An 11,701-nucleotide genomic window follows, 5' to 3' on the forward strand; every position below is an offset into this window, starting at 1 on the left:
TTTACCCTTAAAGTAGAATTCTTTTCTGATTTAATTACCTTCTACCACTCAACCGCATCTTTTGTCAATTTATCCATATTTTGCACATCTTTTTTATACTAAAGATTAATTCATACTTCATCTTATTAACAAGCTGATCTTCAGAAAGAACATCTACCCTTCAAATTTGATTGAAGCTCATTCTAACCAACACTCCCTCTCATTTCTATAATTTCCAGAAGTCCCCACATGTTTTTTTAAACAGATTATTGGAAAGCTATATAATTTCTTATTACTTTTTTCTTCCTTTTTCTTTTCTTCCAAAGTCTTGATACCAAATTTCTTCTGCAGTTTAGCTTTACTATCTAGCTTCTTGACTTCTTCTTTTGGAGGTGCCTGTATATGAACTTTCTTTGTACCCTCTGGTCTTATACCATGTGTGATGCCTTCCATTTCTGCAACTGTCTACAATAACAAACAATCTTATTAGAATTCTATCAACCTATGTTTAATTTAACCCTAATGTGTTTCTTAAAAATAACATTACTATTTGACATGCCAGAAATTCATTTTTTTTTAACACTATAAACTCAGTGAAAATATAAATCAGTAGATTCGAGATTAAGAAAATTGGGAACCAAGAAATATTCATGATGGCTTTGTTATTGCTTTTTTCTTTGTGATACTACAGGAATGAAAACAAAAGCAAAAAATTCTTACATCTTCTAAAATATTTTGCACAAAAAAATTGAATAAGTTTTGTTAAAAAGAAAACCACAAATATAACATAGCACCAAGATTACACATGCAGTGAATTCAAAACAAATGACAACAGTTTCATTTTATTGGGTCAAGAAAGAACCAATAATCAAATCATGAGTCTTTTAACTGTATGCAACTGTCATACAAGTGAGAGGTTTAGCTAGATATAAAACCAGGTTTAATCCACCATTTTCTACACAAGAAAATGTCTGTATCAAGTCAGGAATATGACAGTTGTTATCCATTTGATTGATGTGTTTGAGCTTTTGATTTTGCCATTTGCTCAGGGACTTTCTGTTTAGAATTTTTCTCATAGTTTGGTATTTTTGTTATTTTACCCTTAAATGGACAACTTACTGCACATGACTCCCAGACAATGTCAATTATCTTATTTCGCAGTGAATTCAACTGTCCCAAAGCTTTCTCAGCCTGTACCACCTGGATGTCCTTGAATTCATCCAAGGTCAATGTGGCTGACCTATCCACAACAATCAGAATAATAGCACTATCTTTCTCTCCTATACCATCTCTACTACCACTGGCAGCCTCCAGTAAACTTCTCACGTGTATCAGACATCCCTGGAGTACCTCATTGGCTACAAACAACTGCTTGTACATTGTATTTCTATAAAACAAAAATAGATGTAAAAAAAGTTTGTTTTATCTTTTCTTTATTTTTATCTTTATGTATTGCTTATCCTCTGCAAAAAAAAATGATTCCCATGAATAATGAACATTTTTCAATATAAATTTTGAAGCGATCCATTTATGAATTTCTTTTTAGTTTTAAGTATATGCACAGTCATGACATCTACAAACACTGCAAGTAACAAACTTAAGTTTCAATGCAATTTTACTATTCTGTATGACATTAACATGTTAGCTAGTGTTTATAATAAAATCAGTTTTGATCAAAAACAACATATTCACTTACTTGCTTCCAGACTTTTTCTGCATTCGAACATTTCTCTTCCACTGTTTAAATGTCTTCCATTTTCTATATGATAAACATAATAAATTTGTATCATTAAAAGGATTGCAGTTTCTTCCTTGCTTTTTATCAAAAATAAGAGTTTGATTGTTTTTGTTATTTTCTGTAAAACAATTCTTTTATTTTCTTATAACATATAATATCTAGAAAAGCACTCCTTTGACTTTATTTGTATTATTCACCTTCATCTCAAATTGGACCATTAACTAAAATATATAAATACATATTCTATTTCCCTGCTCTAAACATGCACATGTATATATATATATATATATTTTTGCCGCAAATTTATTGTTTTCTACTTCATATAAAAATGATATAGAGATCCATTTTGTTATACCTTGTGATCAATTAATTTGGCAATCACCAATGTCAGTCTCAGTCGGCAGGGTTTAAGAACATCAGTTGTTCCACCTGCTAGTCAAATGCATTTTGACATAATATATTTTTCCACTTTTTTTGTCTTTTGGAAAATGTTGTTTGTGCTGTATTTAGACCCCTCTACAACGAAATTTGTTACATGCACACATTTAAAACTTGCGGTTTTTATCCAACACAATCATAAGTGTGCATGTTGTTTTCAACTTAGACTTGTTTATATATATATACATATATATTATAGAATTTACCTAAATTGAACAAATACAGGTAGTTCGTGTATCATGTAGAATAATCTTCGTTCCCACAACCACCATAATACAGGTGTATTGGTTGACAATTCCTGACCATTTGGTCCCTGAGTACACTGCAATTTAAAAATATGATAGTTAACACTGCACTGGTAGAAAAATCAAAAGGTCAAATGATAAATAAATAATAGCATAATTAATATCCATAAATTCAAGAATACAAACACCATTTCTGATAATTTGCTTAAGTTTAAAATAACATTAAGAACATAGACAAACAAGCAAGCAGAATCAGATATATATCCCAACAAAAAATTCTGCTAGATCAGTAGATAAGGAAAAGGAAAATACTTTATTTTTACCCTAGTTATATAAGATGCACTGATTGTCCAGTAGATTGGTTGACTTCTGGCTTCATTAGCAGAAACAATCTGTAAATCATAAGGCATGTAGCGAGCTCTCTTATTTTTCCTATTCTTTGGTAAGCAATACAAAAATTCTCCATCATCTTCCTTTACATTTTTCTGTGCCTAAATAACAATAAGAAATAATTTACTACTAATATTGATTAATGTAAGTTACTTGACACAGAATTGTGCATGCATATTCAAGACAATGTCACTAAACTATTTGTATTTCATGAGCATCTGTTGTAGTTTTGCGATAGGGAATCTTTTTTCATCTGGAAATTATTTGTGAGGAACAATTTACCAATATGTTTCCAAATGAACTGCCAGTTATTCGAACTTTTGCATGACTTTACATTATACACAAAATATTGTGATTTCTCAGGGAAATAAAAAGGAATATTGTTAAGGTTCAAGTAATTTGTTCGTGACCTATATTTTCTATAGACTTTATTTTCTTATGTGAGGATTTAACATTGATATATATTTCTAAGCAGGCAAGAAATAGGCAGACTCCATGACTTCTTTAATCTTTATTTTATATAAAACATTGTGTTTTGTTACCTGAGGATTTAACTTTGGTATATCTGATATAGTTTCCATTGCCTTCCTACAATCAGGACCATGTCTTGGTAATTCTGTAGTCCATCCTAGATGACTTCTTAATTTCTCTACATTGTACATGACATCATCATTCTCTGGTACTACAATATGAAAAATAATGTTCACCATCTTCAATGTTACAAGGAATAAATTGTATATTTAAACATTTCTTTAGCATGGTTACACCTAGTCCATAATAGGATAATGGTCTCATCTTAAAAAATCTTTGCTGGGACTAAGAAGAAATATAGTTTTTTGCATAACTTACCTTGTACAATATGTTTTACATGTAGGTTTACAAAGATCAACTTAATCGAAATCTGATAGCAGGCCTGCTCCCTCTTTCCAGTAAGATCTAATAGGCCATAATGGAATTACTGCCTCCAGAAGTGTTTAAATTGTAACTTAATATTTATGCATAGCAGTTAAATTTTAAATTTTAAATTACATGGTATGTAAAATCATCTTACCCACGTGAACTTCAAATGAACTTGGTAAAAAATGTAGGGAAATAGTCATGAATTAAAAAAAATATTTGAAATTCATTGTTACAAGATACAAATATAAAATTCCTTGAAAATACAATCACGCCAGAAATTAGATGGACTGGAATCATTATATTTTCTTTAAAAAAAAAATAGTTTTGTTTATCAAAAATGAAAAACTCTTATTATTAGATTGCTATATAGAATGCAAATTTCATTTGCAACAGCCGTGACCTAAAAGGTTTAACTTTGCAGGCCCTATCTCATCTGCTATGAAACTAAAATGGACCATTTTTTCAACTCTTGAAAATAATTAACGAAAACATTAAAATTTAAATGAAAACTAATGAGATCCTTCCATTAGTTCTTCTTTAATTAAAATTTATTGTTAAAAAAAAATTGTTACCATGCAAAAAAATAAATTATTATCACTTTTGTTTTTTAATAAAAATACAAAACATGTGTTGAAAACTGTTCTTTGAATAAGTCTTTTTCACTTAAAAATATAATATTTTTCTTGTTTATAAATAAACATGCATTAAAAATCTAACTTTTCATGCATAAAGTGACATGCAATATTTCATCAGTGTATATAAGCTTACCTTCATCAACTGTAAATAAATAACATATATTGTTAGAATTAAAAAAAAAAACATATTTAAATTATTTTTTCAAGCTTAATATATGAAATGGCTATCTAGTCAGTAGTATTCTGTTAGAAAGCAACTATACTATATTCAAGAAATCTACTTGGTTCATGCAAGGTGAAAAAGAATAATATTGCAGGTTTTTTTCTTTGTGGCTTCAATTAATAAACTTTTTGAGAAGGGGTTAAATTCCTGCATCAATAGTAAGTTGGTCATATACATTATTGCTTTCTCAAAACCATTTGTGGGGAGGATATTTCACCCCCCCCCCCCCCCCCCCCCCATTTTATGAGATGGAGCAAAAATCATGTTAACCTCAACATGAAAATTTCAAAGTTTATAGTATCGTTCATCTATGTATACCTCTATTCCTTCTTAAGGTACTTTAGCAGCAAAATGCCAAAGGACAAAATCAGGGCAAGATATAAAATCCCTCAATCAGAATGAATCTCAAAAGTCCTTCAGTAACTTCTTATGATAGGACTATATACTAAATAAATACTTGATATTTCAACATAACAGCAAAACTTCTGCTAAATTCCTCAACCAGAATGAAACTCTAATTCTATCAGTAAGTTCTAATGATTTAAAGACCGTGAAATGGAAAAAATGTATCAGGGCCTTAAATGCCGACGGGCACAAAAAGGATAGGTTAGGTGAGGTGAAGTTCTAATGATTTAATTGCATATATATCTAAAGTCTAATAAATTGATTTGAACATTACAGAAAAAGTGTAGAAAACTGACATTTTTAATCAATATATATTTTATGGCCAGCTTAAAGTTCTGAAAAAAAACCATCTGTACAGTAGCATCTGTAACTTCTTCTAATATGACTACATACTTGTGCCAAATATCTAATCAAAATAAATTGAAGCATTTACAGAAAGTGTTGATACCTAAAGCAAACTTTACAGTCCCCATAGGTTTCCCCAGTATGGAACTAATAATTAGATGATCATTAGAATATAACAAATTTAGAGGATTATTCTATTTATATATAAATATATATATATGTATTTAAAATTTAGAGGGTTATTCTATTTATATATATGTATTAAAAATTACTAATTATATGGGTTTTCCAAAGTTGTTAGGAAAATCCAATGTCTCTACCAAACTTATAGCATCCATTTATTTCATTCTTACAGCCTTGTCTTTTTAGTTACCAGAATGTCAACTATGGCACTGATTCTTTTAAGTCCGGTATCATCATCTTTTACAATAAATTTCAATTTTAAAAGATCAGTGCTATAAGATTGAACTGCCTTTTGTGGAAACAACATCATTGCAAATTTCAACTGGACTCAAAACATACCAGTTAAAATTATCAAATCAGCAGATTTATTGTTTACAATATTATGCTATCGATCTGATGAAATCATTCTTACCTGTATCATCATATCTGTTCTTTCTCAAGTAATTCAATACTACATTGGACTCTTTTTTCTTGGCTGAGTCTTTTCTATCAGAACGTGCAGAAGAACTGTTACTAGAGAGTGGCCTCCCTTTCAAGGGTCGAGTATCAATGATAGGGATTTCATCTGGAAAGTCTTTGTTCAGGATTTCATCGTCATCCTCATCTTTAGCGACAGAGTATGGAGATTTTGTCGGTGACCTATCTACACTGACAGGTAGATCTGTTGATGATGGTTTAGATACTTCATCCATACCAGATTCTAATTGTTGAGAAGAATGTGGACTAACTGTAAAGAAATAAGAAAAAAATTGCAATGATCTTGTATCTCATAAAATGTTAAGCTCTTTATTTTGATTATTTAGTTATAGAACCAACATTCATCTCTAACTTCAATTGAACTTAATGAAGAGTTTACAAGAAAAATAGAAATATATAATAGAGTTGAACTGACTAGACTTGGCACCATTAGTGCTGGGTTCCGTTCCAGGCCCCATTATCCCTGCAAGCTCAGCTAATACTTCTATTTCCTCTAACTCTTTGTCGTCATCACCATCATACATTGTCATGGGAGTTGCAGGAACTGGTTTTGGCTGTGGCTTGTGAAGCCTTCAAATAATATAATAAACAACATTAACATTATATGCATATAATATATTATTCTAATAATAATCATTTATCCAAATTTTGTTCAGTCACACATATTGTCAAATTTTTAAAAATTTGTAAGTCCCATACATCTAAGGTGAGAGTCATATTTGTTTGTTGTAAATAGTTTATTATTAATTAAGTTGATAGTGATCTCAATTGGAGTTATATTTTCATGCAGAGGCTTTGCATAGCCAACTATACTGGGGTTTTCTCATTGTTAAAGGACGTATTGTAGCCTACAATTGTTTACACCCATGCCACTTTATTTGAACTTTGGCAGTGGCGGATCCAGAACTTTTCCTAAGGGGGGGCCGCTCGAGTCATGCTTCAATGATTCCCTATATAATCAACCAAATTTATCCCACGAAAGGGGGGGGCCCGGGCACCCCAGGGCCCCCCCTGGATCCGCCTATGTTTGGTGAATAATTGTCTCATTTGAAATCATACCACATCTCCTTACTTTTATACATGTACATGTATCAGTGTTTGACTGAGATTTTTTTTTCATGCAACACAGCTCAATATATTTATGATGAAATATTTATAACAATAGAAATTCATAAAACCTAACTCTTCTATACATTGTATGAGTGTGATTGTAAGAAAAATTATATTAAAGGAAGTGACTGTTCTTTCTAATCAGTACTTAAATGCATGTACTTGTACTTACATGCCAACAGTAAGTACTGTTTTATCATCCCCCTGTTGGGTTTTAGCTTTGATCTGATGTTGTCTCTTTTCATAATCTCTTTTGAACATTGTGGTTCTAAAGCTGGATGGCATTTGGTCAGTTTTACCAGAGGGTGGACGTGGTATACCAGGACTCTAAAATACAATATACTCAGTCAAACATAAACTAAGTAAAAAGTATTTTTTTCAAGGCTTTTTTTTTTTATCTAATGACAAATGTAAGTGATTCCAAAAGATTGTTTATAGTTATAGCCTGGCATTTAGTAACAAATTAATAAAAAGTGCATGTAATGTAAAGTCATCAAGAATATATTATTACCAAGTCTTTTCACATCAAAATTTCAAACTTGGCATAACAATGGAATCCAATCTATCCTATGCTCATAATATTTAACTGTATTACATTCTTGAGTTTTGTATTCCATTGAGTAGCATAATGTGTGAATAATACAAGCTAAGAAATAGACAGCAAACCCCACTGTCCTCTTTTATAACATCATCTGAAATCAAAGTCAAGTTTTTTGGAGGAAAAGATCTACATGTATCAAAAAATCACCCTAATCATGCTGAAACGTGACATAAAATGATTGCATTCTTTAAAAATAATTTTAAATCCTCACAGTGACAACCTACTGTTGTATTTGGTTGATAAGAGTGTATTTACCTGTGAAAGACCCTGAGAAGCCATTGGTTTTAGTGGCAATCCTCTAACCATTCGTAAAACTTGAGAATTTTCTGGCTTATCAACCAATCTTGCCATGAGATCAGCAGCTTTTCCATTTCTCTTCTGAGATGAAGATTCAAGAGTTAATTCTTCTATTGTTTTTGCCTTAGCTAAACTATGTCCTGGAGCAAATGTTACCACTTTGGTTTGTTGTGTTGGTGTCTTTGGTGTCCCATCTCTATCTGTCTGGAAGATATCTGGATCTCCGAGATCTTGGTTAATCACTGTAGATTCTGAATACTGAGATTGACTGAGGTAGCTTGTCCTAGATTCTCCTCTTATATCTGCCATGTTTGTTTATCAGCAATCTGCTTTGTTATTAATATATCTGAAACTGTAGAGATCAAAAACTTATTTATCTTTGTAAAAATTATAAATCTATTTTCAAATTTTGTTTACTGTGGATTCATCATTACTCATGGGATAATAATTTTCATGGATTAAGAGGTACACACATTTAAGTGTTCAACATAAATTTGTAATAGGCTGGAATGCATATTTCGCCAGACCACTAATTTGAAATATCAAAGAAAATATAAGTTTGCTTCAATGTACCCCAAAACTAAATTAATCCACAGTAACATTACTACATTGTGTACATTGTATATGTTTGGTTGGATGTTAAGGAGAAAAAAAAAATTTAAATACAGATAACACACTGAATAAGTTGTCTATGGGCCATATACAATAAAATTAAAAAAAAGCATGGAGAAAAATGCATATTGTATTGCATTATAGTGAAAGATCTATCGATATCTACAACATTAGCCAATATAGTCTTGGTTCATTTCAGATAGATTTTGGATAACAGTACATGCATGTTAACTGCATAAATCGAATGTATCAACTTATGGGTGATGCAAAATGAACTTAAGATATCAGTCAGGTGAAAGGGTCCAATTAGAAATGTAAATCTATGATTGAAGTTGTCAAGAGGAAATCTGTTACAATAATCCCATTTGCTTTAAATAACCTGGCCATTGAGAAAGATAGAATAGGTCATGCATATATGAAACACCTTTTTGAACTGAAACATTGAAATTACCACTATCCCAGAAGACCTTATTCTGTTGTGTTATGTTTGTTACAAGTACAGTATCTAAGTGTCAGATCTAGAATTTTAAGGTGCAATTTTTTGTTCTTCCCTGGCCAGGATTCAAACTCATGCTACTGAGATATAGTGACACCAAATATGGCTGAGCAATGCAAACTATCTTTTTAGATTTTATGCTTAAAATGTGTACAATGTATATATGTTTTTTATCAAAGACAAAGGGAGCATTATGCCCTATGAATCTTCAACTGTTTATCGTATTGTTGTTAACTAACAGCAATGTGGTGTTGTCAGGTGAGATAATTTTTGGAGGAAATTGGGAGAATAATACATGATTCGCGGTGTGATATATACCATACCACTACACTCTGAAATCGGTGGAAAGAGTTTGTGATTACTCCTTTTACTAATTAGGTGTACTGTACTGAAAATGCGGAAATAAAGATAACTGAAACTAATTAAGTTAGGTAAGATCTTATTTGGCTCAATCAGAACATTGGTTTAAATGTCAAATTATATAATAACTCTACATGACAATTGTTTTATACTTCAGTTACCATGTCACATGTGTAACTGGTATTTGGATATTGTCAAATTATACTTTTAGATAATAATTTCTTCTTTATATAACATAATTCAACACATTAATGTCCCAATATAAAGATCATCTCTCAGAAGACCATTAAAAAGAAAGGTCCTATAGTCTGCAAGGATAAAATGAAAAAGAGCTACTCAGCTAGTGTTTATAAAGTGGTGTGTGAAATGCATTCCTTGTGATAAACAATATTTTCAGAACATGCTCATCTGAATAAAGGGGATTCAATCTCTAGATTGAATGACTATCAATTTTAAAGTTATCAACTGTGAAGATGGCCCTCTTTTACAGAACTTGTTATACTTATTTACATTTTTCAGTGAATAACTACAATGCCGTATGCATAAGCGTCACTACTCCACTGCAAACACCGTTCGGTGTCCGCCATTATAGTTTATCTTGGCAATACCCACAATTCATTGCTTAAAGTTGAAACCGCGGGAAATTCAAACCTTTTTTTAACATTTAAAAAAATAGATCTCATCTATAGTTTACTTGAAGGATGTACTTAGGTGAGGTTTTGGAATTTGTGTCAAATGTTCGGACTCCTTGGTGTTTTTCCATACAATACAATGTGAAATATTTTGCCCCATAACACCCATTTATTTTTTCATATAAGACTTAATAGCTCATGAAAGGTCATTTACCAAAATTTTAGAAGATTCTTATTTTTCTTTCTTTTGTTTTTAGACCTAATAATACCAATGCAAATATTGTGTAAAAGTCCGAGTCAGCCTTTTCCCGCCATTTTTTAAATCTCAAATATCTCGAAAAGGAGGTCCATGACCTATCAATATTGTTAGCTTATTCTTATCCTTAATTGATGCTCTAACAGCTTATAATATCAATTTTAACTTCTTAATTTATTAATTTTCACCCAACCTCACCTAAGTACATCCTTAATACATTTAATTAAATCACGTGAGACATATATCAATTTTAACAAAGGGTTAATAAAATTTAAAAAGTTTAAAAATTTATTTTTTTTTTTGTTTTAAGCAACTATGGTCGGCAGAGATGATCAGAGATGTATTAATATAATACTTTATTATTTTTATAACACTTGTTACATATCTTTTATTGTCTGTGTATTGCATATGTTATTGTTTATAATAATATTGTCTGTATGCTTTATGCCCAGGCCCCTCCTGGGGCCCTAATTTGGTAAATAGAAATATTCTATTCAAATATTCTAATATACTTAGTATAGAAAGTCCCTGATTATATATATTTAATATATTTAGAGATCTCTTTGGTCGCTGACCACGATGTTTTACAGTTTCACCAGACAGTGAAAGACATGTAGAATGAAATTCAAAACAGTGTAGCTGTGGCCATTGATTGACACATTAAAATTATCCATTGACTGGGACAATTTAGGTGAACGTTTGTATGTAACGACCAATGCTCACTATGTACTTTTTAAAGACACTTAAACTATGGGGTCACCAAAGGTTCTCAACACCTAAATAAAGTAATTCGAAAAATTAATCAGAAATAACACGATAGTTTGATTTATATCAATTATATAAATCAAAACACAAAGGTTATTCCTGATTATTTTTTCGAATTATTTTATGATTAAAGGCGTTAAGAAACCTTCGGTGACCCCACAGTTTAAATGTCTATCGTAGGTACGTCGTGAACAGTGGTCGTTACAGACACACGTTCACGTAAATTGTCCCAGTCAATGGATGATTTTAATGTGTCAATCAATGTCCACAGCTACACTGTTTTGAATTTCATTCTATATAGTTACGCTTTATAATTCAAAGCGTTTTTCTTGTTTTCAAAGGGTTTTTTTATATGTATTTTTATGAGTATTCAGGTTTTTTTCCCCCGTTTGAATTATAATATTTACACAAAAATCATGTTTATTATCTATTTCTTTTCAAAGAACATGTACTTAATATTTGAACTATGCACATAATAAACGAATTTGTCATGTCAGCATTTGGACATATATTGACCACTTTTCACAGCTTGTTTAACATCAATAATTCAAATTTTGATTTGAGGCGTCAAAAACAAAACTTTAATTATTTGACACAACGTATTACAAAATAAA

The 11,701-nt window shown here is 30.9% G+C and overlaps 1 protein-coding gene across 1 annotated transcript in view; it reads right to left on the reverse strand.

Moving 5' to 3' along the window:
- Positions 1-10,044, reverse strand: part of LOC139514266 (dynein axonemal heavy chain 6-like) — a 162,974-nt gene extending 152,930 nt beyond the window's left edge. The window contains exons 1-11 of the mRNA XM_071303270.1: positions 9,937-10,044; positions 7,925-8,318; positions 7,241-7,395; positions 6,374-6,528; positions 5,894-6,208; positions 3,333-3,472; positions 2,724-2,891; positions 2,362-2,477; positions 1,676-1,738; positions 1,099-1,366; positions 276-444 (exon numbers count right to left, since the gene is read on the reverse strand). Of these exons, the coding sequence (XP_071159371.1) occupies positions 276-444; positions 1,099-1,366; positions 1,676-1,738; positions 2,362-2,477; positions 2,724-2,891; positions 3,333-3,472; positions 5,894-6,208; positions 6,374-6,528; positions 7,241-7,395; positions 7,925-8,275 (1,900 nt within the window). The 5' untranslated portion in view covers positions 8,276-8,318; positions 9,937-10,044. The remainder of the gene's footprint in view (positions 1-275; positions 445-1,098; positions 1,367-1,675; positions 1,739-2,361; positions 2,478-2,723; positions 2,892-3,332; positions 3,473-5,893; positions 6,209-6,373; positions 6,529-7,240; positions 7,396-7,924; positions 8,319-9,936) is intronic.
- Between the last annotated feature and the right edge of the window lie 1,657 nt (positions 10,045-11,701).

This window comes from Mytilus edulis, chromosome 3 (assembly GCF_963676685.1).
Source record: "Mytilus edulis chromosome 3, xbMytEdul2.2, whole genome shotgun sequence".
Classification (NCBI taxonomy): domain Eukaryota; kingdom Metazoa; phylum Mollusca; class Bivalvia; order Mytilida; family Mytilidae; genus Mytilus; species Mytilus edulis.